This window comes from Labrus mixtus, chromosome 6 (assembly GCF_963584025.1).
Source record: "Labrus mixtus chromosome 6, fLabMix1.1, whole genome shotgun sequence".
Lineage (NCBI taxonomy): Eukaryota > Metazoa > Chordata > Actinopteri > Labriformes > Labridae > Labrus > Labrus mixtus.
In genome coordinates, this window is record NC_083617.1 from 21,332,565 (window position 1) to 21,347,277 (window position 14,713).

Consider the following 14,713-nt stretch of genomic DNA (forward strand, 5'->3'; position numbering starts at 1 on the left):
TCGTTTTTGTCCAGGTTGCTTCCCTTTGAAAAGCAGAGTGAAGTAATTGAGCTGCATAAAGATGTTGATGTTAAGTATGAGAGGAAAACTAAACAGACAATCGTGAGATTCATGCCTGATCTGAAGTGTTTTTAAACGGTTTGTTTCAAATTCCCACCTCTATTTAAGACCAGCACACATCCTTATCTGATCCTGAATCCTTAACACGGCCAGGTGTCTTTCAGACATCCTGAGTGACATACTGCCATCTCATCAGAGAGCAATGACATCACATGGCACAGCAGCAGACTGTAGGACATTTATATTCAGACGCCACAGATGATGTTTACATTTGTTCATGTGGCTATCAGATAATAAAAGTACAATGAATCCACCAGGAGACAGAGGAAAGCTCTGCAGCATTGACAAAGTCCAGTCTTAAATCCATGCTGAGAGTCGTTGTCTTGGTAACACAAGAAGTGCTTTCTTGCCAGAGTTGATGTTTTGTTCCTGTTTGACCTCCCATTTCCTGTGTTTGGTGCCAGTGTTTTGATGCATAGCTACATTTACAGCATAGCAACAGCAGTGTAATGATGCAGCAGATCAATGAGAGTATATACTCACTAAAAGGAAGAGGATTACATGCAAGTTGTGAGTTGATGACTCAAAATGAAAGCCTCTTAAACCTCCACTGTTAGTTGGACAAATCAAGTATTGTGACTCACATCACTTTGGGCTCCAAGTCTTTGTGACATGTCTCACTATTTTCTACTATTTCTATAGATTCAATAAACCATACCATAAGTGGATCAATGTAGAAATTCTAACCAGCAGATGAAACCAGAATTAAGATCGTCATTAGTTGCAAAATTAAAAAAATGCGTCACAAGGAGTTTCACCTCAACCAATTCCAACAGTTGAATTATACTTTCAAAAGGATGAATGAGTAATAATAATGTAAAGATAAAATCTATTAATTAGAACTTCTTTCTACTTTTAGATAAACTGAAGCATTCTCACATAGTAGTTCTTAGCTTTTCTTAAGAATCAGAATATTTATCATTAAAGAAAAGACATCTGAGCAGAGAGTGTCATGAGTCATAGCTTGTATCTTGACCACTTGTATGCATATATAGATATAAAACCAGTGAGAGATCATCAAATTGACTTGTGAACAGTTTTATTAAAGTTGACACTTTGTCCGTTGACTTTTGGACGGTGGCCGTGTTTCGTTTCACTTCAGCAGCTGGTCTAGTAGTTTGCTCTGATGTTACTTTAAGGCTGAAGATTTAGCTTGACACGTGAAATCACAGCTGCTGTTGTTGTTGGTTATCGGCAGAAGGACCCCCCCACCCTACTAAGTTGGGGACCAGTGTCTCAGGTAAAACGTCTTCTCTTTAAATCTGCTGGGATCTGCAGGTCTGGGCGCAGGATCCTTCTGGTCTTTCCACGGGTCTGAACTGGATGGGAGTCCCTGGGTTTGTCTGTGGGAAACCCTGCTTAGTAGGGCTTGACTTGCTACTTGCTTTCTGTTGGTAACCCTGGGATGTAGGAAGTAGTATGCTGCCTGTCTTTGTCTTTACCTGTGACCTGGTTTTAGACTCTGCCTTCTTACAAATGTGAAGTCACTTCGTCCTCTAGTGGCTGAAACCCTTTTCCAATATAAATATTACAAATGGATGATTTTAACTTTTAATTCACATGTTCAAAAACTTCCTTCAGGTGCTCATAATCAGCTCGTCAAAAACAATCACTAAAACATCTATTCAGATTTTTTTTCAATCAGAAGTGTTTTGTAAAAGGCCAGTTTGATTTTTAATGTAACTTTTCACCAACTGCTCATGGGATGATTTCCTGAGTTTGAGAGCTGATTCAGTGCATTACTAACAATTAATTCTTTAGCACTAAACACAAAGTAGAGCTTGGGCTGATAGGATTGTCAGTAGTTCTTACAGATATACACTATTTAACCAAAGTCAGTCAGTCTAATTCATTTTGCTGGCTGCATATTTCAGCATCTAGTCTCCCCATTTCTGTCTTTGACTGTCGTCCCCATGATTCCACAGGGTGGTTGGGTGGTTAGGTCATAGCTTTGTCAATAGTCCTTTTGGAACTGTTGTTGTTGTTTTTTATTGAAAGTGTGTGTCCAATCCTGGCACAACATTAAAGGCTTTATATGTGATTTTTCACACTTAAATATAATAGAAATCAAGTATATCCTCTGAAAATAACTCTGTGAGTCATGACTGTCTACAATGGGTGTAACACCCGAGTCCCACTGTCGTGTTGTTTTCTGAGTTTTCCGAGTCCTATCTTCAGTTTGTTTACATCGCCCGGACGGCCGGCTGACTCATCCCCTCGCGAATAAAAGTTGATTAATTGAGGGACTAGAGAAAAGAAGAACAACATACTGTACTCACTGCTTAACTGTGTTTCTAGATCACAGTCATTTCGCAAATTTCAAATTTACATGCAGTGTGAAGATACGAGCATAATAAAGATCGCTAGCATTAGCATGCTAACACAACAATGCACCGCGAGATGTTTTGGTTTCATGCTGGTGCTCAAGGGCGACATCTGCTGGATCACAAAATTGCATATAAAGCCTTTAACAGTCAGAGGATTATGACATTTTTTTCTCTTTGACTGTAACCGACCCATAAGCAGCTTCAACTATTTGTTCCCTCTCATGTTTTACCTGTCAGACGTTGCCACCTGTCTCCTAGATTTTAAACATTTCCAGCAAACACTCAGGGTTTTTTAATCTATCTAGAATTATATCAATTAGACAGATTTTTTTGTCAGATAGTGAGCTAAAGTTAGCTGCTGTATTCTCTGCTCCTAGAGCCAATAAGCAGGTCTACTGATTGTTAACACAACAGTTTTATTCACTGGTTTTAATGGTTTTAATCCCGGGGCCTTTTTGTCTTTGGGAGGAGGAGGAGACCTCTGTGAAAAATTTGGCAACAAGTAAAAAAACTTGTGACCCACAAACACTGAAGAGTCTGAGACTCTGTTAAATGCATCTTTGCATGCTGTTGCTTTCCCATTGCTCTGTGAACAAAGATCCAGTGTATTGAATTGAAACGTTGTCTCTTGATACGGCAGACCTTTTAACAGATTGTCCTGAGAGGGACAGCAGTGATGAACCAAATTTCATCATAATTAATCCAATTGATGTTAGGATGATGAAGTCTGGATCAAAGTGTTCTTCCAGCATCTGTGTCCTAAAGTCAGAATGAACCTAAGTGATAAGAAACAAATCTGTTTTCAAATGATCCTCTTGCTGCATGATGGTGAATCATACTTTTTAATTTCCTTGCAGTTTGACAGGTTTATCACTGTGATCGTTCTTTGCTTTTGGTCTTGAGAACAGAATTGCTTCATTGTCTTTAGGAAAGGGAAGTGTAAAGATCCTTTTATAAAGCACAATACAGACTGGGCCTTGAATCAACTAGAAATGTCAGTGTAGGTTCAAATGAGAATCCCTTCTCCCCATCTTCTTTGTCTATAACATTTCTGTTTGATGAAACGTCTTCTTAACAATGAACCCAACTGTGGTCAGAAGTTCTTTATACAGTCACGTTGTTATGCTATCAGTTGTCCCCCACTCTCCCCAATTTTAAAGGGCTCATTCACAAGTTTCTGGCATTTTATTTAATGAAATGATACATTTTAAAAACAGTCGACAGATAGTGACATCAATCCATACCAGGTTGACTATAGGTGGAAAAAGTACAGATACCAGTTCTAGTCTCAGTAGCCTTTTAGAGAGTCCAGGGTGATGTCTTCAGGTGACTTGTTTTCTCTGATCAGCAGTCCAGGTTCAGTTTACTATCATATCAAAATGAATCAAGACAACATTTTCATCAAAATAAAAAAGTTGCAGGCTGGTCTCAGTCTCTCTGATAAGCTGTAAACATCCTCTGTGTTCACTTCTCCCTCTTCCGATCTGTTTCTGTTTCCTTCAGGACATCAATGCTCACGCCTGCGTCACCGGGAAGCCCATCAGTCAAGGAGGAATCCACGGCCGCATCTCCGCCACCGGTCGAGGAGTTTTCCACGGCATCGAGAACTTCATCAACGAGGCGGCATACATGAGCCAGCTGGGAATGTGCCCCGGCTTCCAGGACAAGACCTTCGTCATCCAGGTGCGATCTGCTCCTCTTTATCACTTTAAAACAGATGAGACAGTTTTTAAACATATTTAATGTCATTAAACTTTGTTTAAAGAGGTCATATTATGCCCTTTTTGGGGTTCATATATTTAATCTATGAACCTACTAAAGTATGTTCACAATAGCTAAAGTACATGTACTGCCGCTCCATGCACCGGCTCGCTTCTGACTCTCTCTAAGGCTCAGAAGTGCCCATGTTCAGAGTCCCCACGTGTGCCAAGTCTGATCTAATTGGTCGGCCTGTCGGCTCTGCCGTAATTGGTCAGTCGCTCAGCACGGTTCTCGGAAATGTCCCGCCCCTTTTACCATATTGGGAATGCAGCCACTTTGGCTCCGAGGGGAGAAAAAACATCAGCACCTTAGCACTACTGTGCTACCGCAGGCTACAGCATATTGTGGCCGTGCTACAGAAGTTAATGGGCATGCAACATGAGCTGCTGGGCTTGCCACAACGAGCCAATGGGCTTAGATCAGTGATATCACACTGACAAGACGTCACACTGGCAAGTTTTTTTCGAGGGGAACTAGAACCGAACGTTACATGCAACTAATGCTACAGCTAACAGGAGGATGTAGGAGAAGCCACGTTTCTGCAGACTTTGAATTTTTGCACATAGATGTGCCTAAACATGCACAGGATACATGGAAAACACACTAAAGCCAGAAAAAGCATAATATGACCCCTTTTAACAGTTTCTGGTTCAGCAGTTTTTTCATCAACATATCAGCTATTATCATATAATCATTTGAGTAGAAACTTCTTCTTTTTTTGAACAATGAAAAATGCTGATTATAATGTCCTGCTATTATTTTCGGTGTTCTGCTTTCAACAGACCACAAGCCTCCTCTAAAGTAAAACCAAGAAGAATAGATAAGTCTTGATCTTTGGGCCCTGAAATTCATAAAGTCTTTTATTTTTGATTAGAAAAAATGGTGGGCTAATATTTACTTTGCAAAGTTTCAAAACCAAAAAAGAGATGAAGTTTCAATTTGACAAAATGCACTACTGTACTTCACATCAAGATTCCTTTGTGTTAATCCAACATTTATCTGACTTTTATCCCACTCATTTGACCTTTGTGAACACTGTCAGTCTGGGCAGCTATGTTTGTGTTCATGCTCCACTTCAACGTGTTGTTCAGCTGCTTTAAGGTTATAGAGATTCTCTCAGAGAGTTCATCAAAGTCTTTTCTCCTGGGTTAACTCTCATGAAATGCACATGTGCTTCTCTAAGAAGCCAACATGTAACCACTTTTTCTGCAGAAATACTCAGTTTCAAATTGGATATTTTTTCTCAATAAGAAGAGAAAAGATTGAACAATAACCCTGACCCATTTAACAACCACCTATAAATGTATCAAGTCAAATTAAACTGATAAAAGTCACATGGTGACAGCTGAGGTGAATCCATTAAGTTTGAAAAAGGTTTTGTTGTTTTTGCTAAAAAGGAATTGATCCACATTAAATAAAAAGATGTCCAACACTCGTCCCCTGTTCTCCTCAAAGAAGTCTGTAAACAGTCAGTGTTGTTTGCATCCTCTGTGACCGCAGATACTGAGGATGGTTCTGATTTACAGCAGTCATCATGAATACAAACCTCCCTCAGCTATTCCTTCCCTTCATTATTTCAAACCTTCTGTCCTCATGTGATCCCATTGTGCCTGAAATCCTCAGTGATGAGTCATGTTTGACTCATCAAAGACCACAAGTTTCCTTCAGTTTCTGCCTGGCATTAAAGTCACTACAGTCCACAACACAGGGACCTCACAATTTTAACCACGACACACATTCTTTTTATTTTGCACCAGACGTTCTACGTACAACCTTCTAAGTTTAATATGTTACAAGACTTTACATTTTCGGATTAGAAATCAATATAACTAATAGTGAAAGATTGTTCAGATTTGATAAATGTTGCAGGTATTTGGAGAAAACCCAGAGTAGTAACAAACCGGAGCATTCATTCATTATTTGTCTCTTATTTGTCTGGATCTTTTTATTCTGTGAACTTATTTATCTTTTTTATGTTAAACAGTACCACATGTTTAAAGCCGTCACCTTAGACTCGGGAAAATGATATTTAGCAACATTTATTTGAGGCTAGACTTAATATTTAAACTAATCAGTATACATCATTTAAGTAGTGGAAAATGTGAGCAACCATAAACAAATGTCACAACAATAAATCCAGAATTGTTTGAGATATTCATAAAAAAAATAATAATCTGAATCTCATCGTGGTACAAAGGTCAGAGGCTGGGTGGATATCTCAGGGTTTTAATTTGCCCTCTGTCTTGTTTGCAGGGTTTTGGTAATGTGGGTCTCCACTCCATGCGTTACCTTCATCGTTTTGGGGCAAAGTGCGTCGGAATCGGAGAAATGGACGGAAGCATTTGGAACCCCAAAGGCATCGACCCCAAAGAGCTGGAGGAATACAAACTGGTCAGTACTGATATTAGATGAATGAACGGGGTCACAAATGTATTATTATATTTACAATGTCAGCCTTAGATTGACCATCGACACACAGAGGTTAATATCTGTACTCCACCTGCTGGTTAAAGAGTTTCACTACAGAACAGTCTTCTACAGAAGGACCTTTTCATAACAAGGTTTAAATTATTTTAATATGATGATACTTTAGTTTTTCCACTCAGACATAAAAAGGTGTTTTTATGCATACATTTAGATGGTTATTGAGTAAAAATATTTACTGGTAAGTTTAATTTGTCATCAGAGTAAAAAGGGAAAAAGGTTTGTTGCTGTGACAAAATCAGTTCAGCGTTTTCAGTTTTTAAATTTATGTCTCACGCATCAGGAATCATGAAGAGAAAAGAGAAAACAGCAGCACAAAACCTGACTAGGATTGAGCAAATTATAGTTCTAGTTCTCCATTTATTTTTGTGTGTTATATATTTTGTATGTAACTGTATGTTGTTTGACACTTTATTGTACCCATTATTCAGTCTTTCATTTTGGAGATTTGCGTGATGCAACTGCTGTAAAATTGCTAAACTTACATTTTCACATCGTTGATCATGAATCTGTTGACCAAACCTATTTAAAATTGTTTCTGTTTTGTGTCTCCAGACCCACGGGACCATTGTGGGCTTCCCCAATGCAACACCATACGAGGGAAACATCCTGGAAGCTGACTGTGACATCCTGATCCCCGCCGCCAGCGAGAAACAGTTGACCAAGAGCAACGCACACAAGATCAAGGCCAAGGTACACACACACACACACACACACACACACACACACACACACACACACACACACACACACACACACACACACACACACACACACACACACACACACACAGATAAATGAGCAGAAACTTGATTATTTATGGTAAAGAACTCCTGTTTCTCCAGGAGAAGTCAGAGTGATTACATTTGTTGAACCTGTTGACTGAAGTGAAGGTAAACCGGCTGGCGGTCGGTTTTCTCAGCATGTAAATTGACCTTCTGTCTGTGTAACTTTCAGATCATTGCAGAGGGAGCTAACGGTCCAACCACCCCTGAAGCCGACCGCATCTTCCTGGAGAGAAACATCATGGTGATCCCGGTCAGTGGAAATAATCGCCATTTATTATTGGATGTTGAGATTAAGCTGTTTTAAGATTAAGCTGATTAATCAGCGAATGCAGTTTGAGCTTTTACACTGTTCAGTTTGAACTGGCAATATTAATCAGTTGTCTATTTGTCATCATCTCCTCTCCTCTTCCCTTGCCTTATCTCGTAATTTTCTTTTCCTTCTCTCTTGCTTTCCCTCCTCTCCTTTCCTTTAACCTTGCCTTCTCTCCCTTCTTCCTTCCCCCTTTTTGCTTCTCTCATTTCCTCCACTCCACTCTTCTTGTCTTTTTCTCTTTCTTCTCTTCACTGCGCCTACCCTCCTCAAATGTTCTCCCTGTCACCTTGTCTAATCCTCTTCTACCTCATGTCCTCTTGTCTCCTTCACTTCCTTCCTCCTCCTCATCTTCTTGTTTCCCCCCTCTCCTCTTCTCTCCTTGTCTCCATCTGTCCTCTTTTCAAATCATCCTCCTCTCCTTGTTTCTTCCACACTTGTTCCCTCTCCTTGTCTCCTCGTTACAGGACATGTATCTGAACGCCGGTGGTGTGACGGTTTCATACTTTGAGTGGTTGAAGAATCTGAATCATGTCAGTTATGGTCGACTCACCTTCAAATACGAGAGAGACTCAAACTACCACCTGCTCAGTGAGTCACACCTTTATATCTTTCGATGACAATAAACATGATATGATGGGACTGGTAATGTGGTTTCCATGGTGACACCAGTCAAACTAATAAACTGGACATTGTAATATTAATGAAATAAGAGACCTGATACTTTTTGAACCACCTTTTTTTGGATTGATCTTCAGCTGTAGCACATTTAGGATATGACGACTACAGACTAACCACATATTGATTACTATAAACTGTCTACTGAATGTAAATGAATATTTCATATTTTACTGTTTCATGAAAGCTTTTAAAAATGTTACTGCTGGTGCTCTGCTATAGGAGGCTTGTATTGTGATGCAGGTTTGGAAAAGTAGTACTGCTATCTTTGTAACTACCGATTTAATCATCAGTTATTCAGCCTGTTGTTTTGTAAATGTTTCTCTCTGAGAATGTCAGAAATTGTCTAAATATACTCCGTCAGCTAAGTGAGCCATCTCAATGCCTTCATCTGGCACCTCATGAATGTTTTCTTGTTGAATGTTTTTTCTCTATTCTCTCTAAACTCTCCATCGTCTCTGTCTCTCTCTCTTCAGTGTCAGTTCAGGAGAGTTTGGAGAGAAAGTTTGGGAAACATGGCGGCGCCATCCCCGTCGTCCCCACCTCTGAGTTCCAGGCCAGGATCTCTGTGAGTACACATTTCTTTAAGGATTTGTTGTCGTCCTCTTTTTTCTATATTTTCTTCCTCTATTTTGTTCTCTATTTCTTCTTCCTCATTGTCTTCTTTTCTTGTGCTTCTTATCATGTTTCTTCTTAGACTACTCCTGATTAATCTCCTTTTCTTTTTCTACATCTTCTCTTTCTTCTTTTGCTTCCTCCTCTACTTCCTTAGTTTCTTCTTCTATTGCTTGCTTCATTTGTTATCTCTTTTAATATGTCATCTGCTTCTTCTGTAGTCTTTATAAACATGCTTTATGTTCACAGGGAGCTTCTGAGAAAGACATCGTTCACTCAGGTCTGGCCTTCACCATGGAGCGCTCTGCCAGGGTAACACACACACACACACACACACACACACACACACACACACACACACACACACACACACACCTCTTATCGGCAGTTAAATAGCAGGATACAAACTATGTACAACTAAAAGTTTGATGGCAGTTTCGCAAAAAACAAACAGGTTATTTGCTTGCCAGGTAAAGATAACATTTGTTATTCCTTACTTAAAAGCAGGGTTGGTAATTTGGTTGAAATTGTCTTTAGGGTCCCGACAGAAAATAAAAATTCAAGTGCGATTTAAAGGGAACAAAGAAAATCTGTCATCTGTAGCAGTTGTAAGCCTGTAAAAACTTTGACCAATGTCTGCCACGAGGTAACAATCTGATGGACTAATCACGCCTCCCTGTGTCCCTGCTCGTTCTCTACCCCTTGTGTGCACGAGCCCACACTCAAAGCGGGTCACCGATACTGGAGTTTATACAGTGAGTTCTTCGTTGGCCGTTGTGAGCAGTAAAATACTCAGGTTTTTTTTTTTTTAACATGTATTATGATAAAGTTTAGTGTTAACTTACCGCTGAATGAGACATGAGACGACGTATGCAAGCGATGAGCTGAGGTCAGCTTCTGGAGCAACGGCGTACGTGCATGTAAGTGAGGAGCGTGGCTTTTGAGGGCGAACAGAGAGGAGACGGTGGGTGCTGTCGGAGCACTGAGGGAATGTATGCTACTTTCAAAAATGACGCTAGTTTTTGAAAAATTACCAACCCTGCCTTTAAGTTTCAAAGAAAGAAAGGGGAACAACTTTTTCTTCAAAACAAAAACTTTCACAAAAACCATGAAAGTATGTTTACTAAAAATGACCCCCCCCCCTCCCCCGTCCCTTCTCTCTCATACAGCAAATCATGAGAACAGCCAACAAGTATAACCTTGGGCTAGACCTGCGGACGGCAGCGTACGTCAACGCCATTGAGAAGGTGTTCCAGGTTTACTACGAGGCCGGCCTTACCTTCACATAGAGTCTGCCCATCCACCTGTCTGCCTGTTACCTTTCTGTTACTTATCAGTCAGTCAGTCTGTTACCTGTCTGTCTGTTACCTGTCTGTTACCTGTCTGTCTGTTACCTATCTGTTACCTATCTGTCTGTTACCTGTCTGTCTGTTACCTGTCTGTTACCTATCTGTCTGTTACCTGTCTGTTACCTGTCTGTCTGTCATCAATCACCCCTGCAGGATTTCTTTCACTCTTCACACAGCGTTTACGATTTATTGCACAGCAGCAGTGTGAAGAAAACGTTTGAAACTGCCTTTGTGTGTTTTGTTGTGTTCATTCCTTCTCATCAACACGTCTGTTTACGTTCTTCCTCCTCCTCCTCCTCCTCCTTCTTCAGTATATGAGAAATTAAACAAATAGACAAAAACATCTTAGCTTTAATGCGGCTGATGCTCCTCTGAATCGCCGCTCTGCTGCTTCATACCAAATATCTAGAAGTTATAGAAACGCTTATTAAGCCTTAAGAGCACAGATGAAGGAAGTCTTGTCACCACTTGCCTGTTAGCACAACGTGTGGCCAAAACTATGTGGACATTTTCCTCACTGCCTGTGTGTGGGTGTGGAGTGAAAATGATAAGTCCATTAACTGATCAGCTGATTGTTCAAAATGTTTTTGACTAATCTTCCCTTTTAAGTCTGTTACTGAGCTTGTGGCCTGATTTTTAACAAACCAGTTGAGGTCATGCATCTTTCTCCTGAGGGACGTGAAAGAAAAAAAAACAACCTGTGATGAGAGGCTGGATGTACACGTTGGTTTGTTAGAAGAGGTCAGATATTTTATAAGGCTGGGTCGGTCAATTAACCAAGTTTAAGTTCATGAGACTTCACTTTGGACATGTAAAAGTTATAATTGCCTTTTATTTGGGTTTTTTGATTTGAGTCAATATTGATGAATCTGCTTTGTATTATTTAGACTGTTTATAATAATAGTAATTTCTACATGAAAAACTGTCCCAAACCAAAACAAGATGAAAGTGTTTTTAAAAATATATATATTAGAGAGAGACAGAAAACATGACATAAATTACAAATGGACAGATTCTCCTTTTGTTAATTACTTCATCTTTTTTTTGTTATCAACTCATTGTTTTACATTTTGTTTTATGTCTGACAACTAATTTAACAGTCTTGATCATTTGAAATAAGGAACCTTTTTAAAAGACCTCAATCATGTCACATTATCCTCTTATCGTCATGTATTGTTCTTAAAATGAACATTGTTTGTTATCGAGGCTGTTATCAAGTGTCTGCATACTTTTGGCCACAGAGTGTTCACACTCATGTTCTTGTATAATGTATTCTCATTTGATATCATGCAGTGCACATGTGCCTCAGGACTTAAGCTTTAATATTCACTGCCTTTAAACTCAGAGATACGTTATTAAAGAAAAATATTTTGCAAAGAGATGTGATATTTGAGCTCTCTGATCTCTCTTCGAAACAGTCACATCTTTGAATGAAAATGAATGAATATCTGACATGCAATTATTATTTTAAGTTTTTGCTTTATCAATATTTAGTTGCCTTGAAACCCAAAAAAAAGAAAAAACCCTGTCAGATCAATGTTTTACTTTTTCAGGTCAAGACACAGCTGCAGCTTATGCTTATGCTAATACTTATCTATGCAATAGACCAAAGTTATTCCAAAGGTTGCTACCTTATTGTTTAAAAGCAAAACCGACTCCTCATTCAATGTTACACATCAAACAAAAGTCACAATGAAAGTGTACGTTTTCTGCAGGAACGCTAGCAGGACATTTTTTGTGTTTTCTGTGTGAAAGATGTACAAATCAAAGCTTCTGAAGACACCATTCATTAGAGTCTGAGCTGATGTCTTAATGTTTTATCCAGCGTCATCCTAAACTTTATTCACTTATAAGCTCCAGCTTCAACTCTTATGGGTCGGGGGAGGAGGTCAGTGAGTACATGCTTTATGTGGGGATAAAAAAAAAAGAGTACAAAATAAACTTTACTTTCTGTCGGCTATCAGGTTGGATTTGAAATGCTTTGGGATTCAGTGTTTTTACACATTTGTGTTCAAATGAGACAATAAAATAAAGTAAAGTACAGAATAATCTCTGGAGTGTTTGTCTTCATTTTCATATGCAGTAGTTTAAAGTATGATTATCAGTATTGCTCTTAAGTGTTTTATTTTTAGATACTTACTACTTAAACTTGTAAATCATTGTGCATTACTGTTTTTTTGTTTTTTTTAAACTTATATTTTATTTGCTTTTCTTAATGAAGATACATCAAAATAAACACAGTATACAATTTTTGGTGTCAGTTAACAATAGTTTAGCCTCCTTTTTAAATAGTCCATTCTCTTCAGGCTTTGTGATGGGTTTTAAAGTCAGTCCACTTTATCCATTTTTCTTGGCATGCAGATCGTTGTAGTCTTAAATTGTGTGTAAAGTTCTCCATATCATGTAGTTTTTCAACAATGTCCAACCAGTTTCTCCGAGTGGGGGGGTCCTCCTTACACCATTTTCTTGTTATAGCTTTCTTTGATGCCACCAGTAGTATTCCAGCCTTCTGTCTTTGCTTTGTATATTTTCCTGTGTTAAATTTCTCATATACAGCACTTCACAAGTCTTAGGACGTTCATAACCTAAAATTGCTTTCATTCCTTTCCACACTTCATCCCAGTACTCAGTCATTTTCATACATTGCCAAAAAACATGAGCGTGATCAACATCATGCTCCCCACACTGTCTCCAGCAAGGCTGTGGGACAAGTGAGAATCTTCCTTTAAGTTTTGGTGTGATGAAAAGTCTCACAATATTTCTCCAACCGTATTCCCTCCACATTCTAGAGCTTGACGTTCTACTCTGTGTCCTACACATGTTATGCCACTCTTCCTTGGTTATTTTTCTCTTTAGTTCCTTTTCCCATTTATCTCTAATGTACAGAGTTGAAGTTTTTCTATTTCTCACCATATTTTGATACAACACTGAAATTACTCTCTTGACTGTACCTCTGTATGCATTACATATTGTTACAATCAATCCGTTTAATTCACATGGGGAATCCGGCTTTATCTCCTTATTGAAATAATCTCTGATTTGTAGGTACATGTAGAAATCTTTGTTTTCTAAGTCATATTCCATTACTGTTATTTTTGATACTTAAAAGTATTTACCGCTACCACTTGAAGTCAAAACCAGATTATTGTTTTTCTCTTTTGCTTCAGTAAATTAAGGGATTTGAGTAAAGAGACGGATCGGATGCTCTGCAGAGTAACTGACTGTTTGATTAAATTGAAATGTTTTTAAATCTGCTTTAGTAACACATCTCTGTAAATTGAATGTTCTTATATTTTGAAGGGAAACAGCAGAAATATTGTTTCCCTGTCCCCTTGTTCTAGCTTACTCCTCTTCTTAAACACTTTGGTGTGAAATATTGACTATTGAGCCTCAATTGTACTTCTTGATTCAAATTGGGTCACAACACTGAAAGTGTTTTATAGTATCTGAGTATTTATTTTAGGAACTAAAAGTTATTTGATTTCACAACTAATACCCATCTCATAATGTCAATGAGTTACAGATTCTCATTTCAAATTAAAACCTTTTTTTTTTGGCCAGGAAGAGAATTCAACATGATATATTTTTCAAATAGTTTCTAACTTTAGAATTAAACTATACTGAAAAATTTCACAAATTATTTTGTAATTGGCTACATGCCATCTTAAAATTAAATATCAAGCTTTTGGTATTTTTGTAATTTTACCTTTTAGATAAAGTTGATCTATTATGTTTGTACAATAGCCTCATGTTTTTTTGATTATTTTTTCCTTTTTAGGGGCTCTCTTGTAGACATTATCTGTCAGGTGGGTGTGTCCTTTCACTCACTTTAACCAATCAGCAGGCTGTGTTTGCCACGTTGAGCCGGAATTCCCCTCCAGCTCAGGGGCTTTCCAATCTGACTGACAGGCTCTGGGTTGTCATGACAACACTGCCTGGGTAAGTCAGGCTAGTGTCGAGCATTCTGGATGTGACTTCCTTTACAGAGTGTTGGCCTTCACACTAAAAGCGTCGGAGTGCCATGCAGCATCCAAACGATTAAATTAGTTAACTTAAATAAATAAAAACGGTAAATGTAATAATTCTTAGCTATTTATTTAGAATAGTTAATAATATTAACATAATTAGCCGATATATCGAACAAGTTAGATTATAACTTTTGGAAACAAGATAATCATCTTGTGCCACAAGAAATAAATTTGTGCGCACAAGATCTCTATTTTTTTATTTTATTTTTTTTACTGTTTGAGACTTAAGGGGCTCCGTAGTTTTTCAACCAGC

The 14,713-nt window shown here is 38.5% G+C and overlaps 1 protein-coding gene and 1 long non-coding RNA gene across 3 annotated transcripts in view; one reads left to right on the forward strand and one right to left on the reverse strand.

Moving 5' to 3' along the window:
• The window catches only part of LOC132975709 (uncharacterized), a 106,480-nt gene extending 104,084 nt beyond the window's left edge, over window positions 1-2,396 (reverse strand). The window contains exon 1 of the long non-coding RNA XR_009673293.1: window positions 2,142-2,396. This is a non-coding gene — a long non-coding RNA (uncharacterized LOC132975709). The remainder of the gene's footprint in view (window positions 1-2,141) is intronic.
• Window positions 1-11,929, forward strand: part of glud1a (glutamate dehydrogenase 1a) — a 25,812-nt gene extending 13,883 nt beyond the window's left edge. The window contains exons 6-14 of one of the 2 annotated variants that reach the window (XM_061040453.1): window positions 1,319-1,360; window positions 3,951-4,130; window positions 6,462-6,599; window positions 7,248-7,385; window positions 7,650-7,730; window positions 8,258-8,381; window positions 8,945-9,036; window positions 9,333-9,395; window positions 10,253-11,929. In XM_061040453.1, the coding sequence (XP_060896436.1) occupies window positions 1,319-1,360; window positions 3,951-4,130; window positions 6,462-6,599; window positions 7,248-7,385; window positions 7,650-7,730; window positions 8,258-8,381; window positions 8,945-9,036; window positions 9,333-9,395; window positions 10,253-10,372 (978 nt within the window). In that variant the 3' untranslated portion in view covers window positions 10,373-11,929. The remainder of the gene's footprint in view (window positions 1-1,318; window positions 1,361-3,950; window positions 4,131-6,461; window positions 6,600-7,247; window positions 7,386-7,649; window positions 7,731-8,257; window positions 8,382-8,944; window positions 9,037-9,332; window positions 9,396-10,252) is intronic. The other variant, XM_061040454.1, reaches the window with a different exon arrangement.
• Window positions 11,930-14,713: the final 2,784 nt, after the last annotated feature.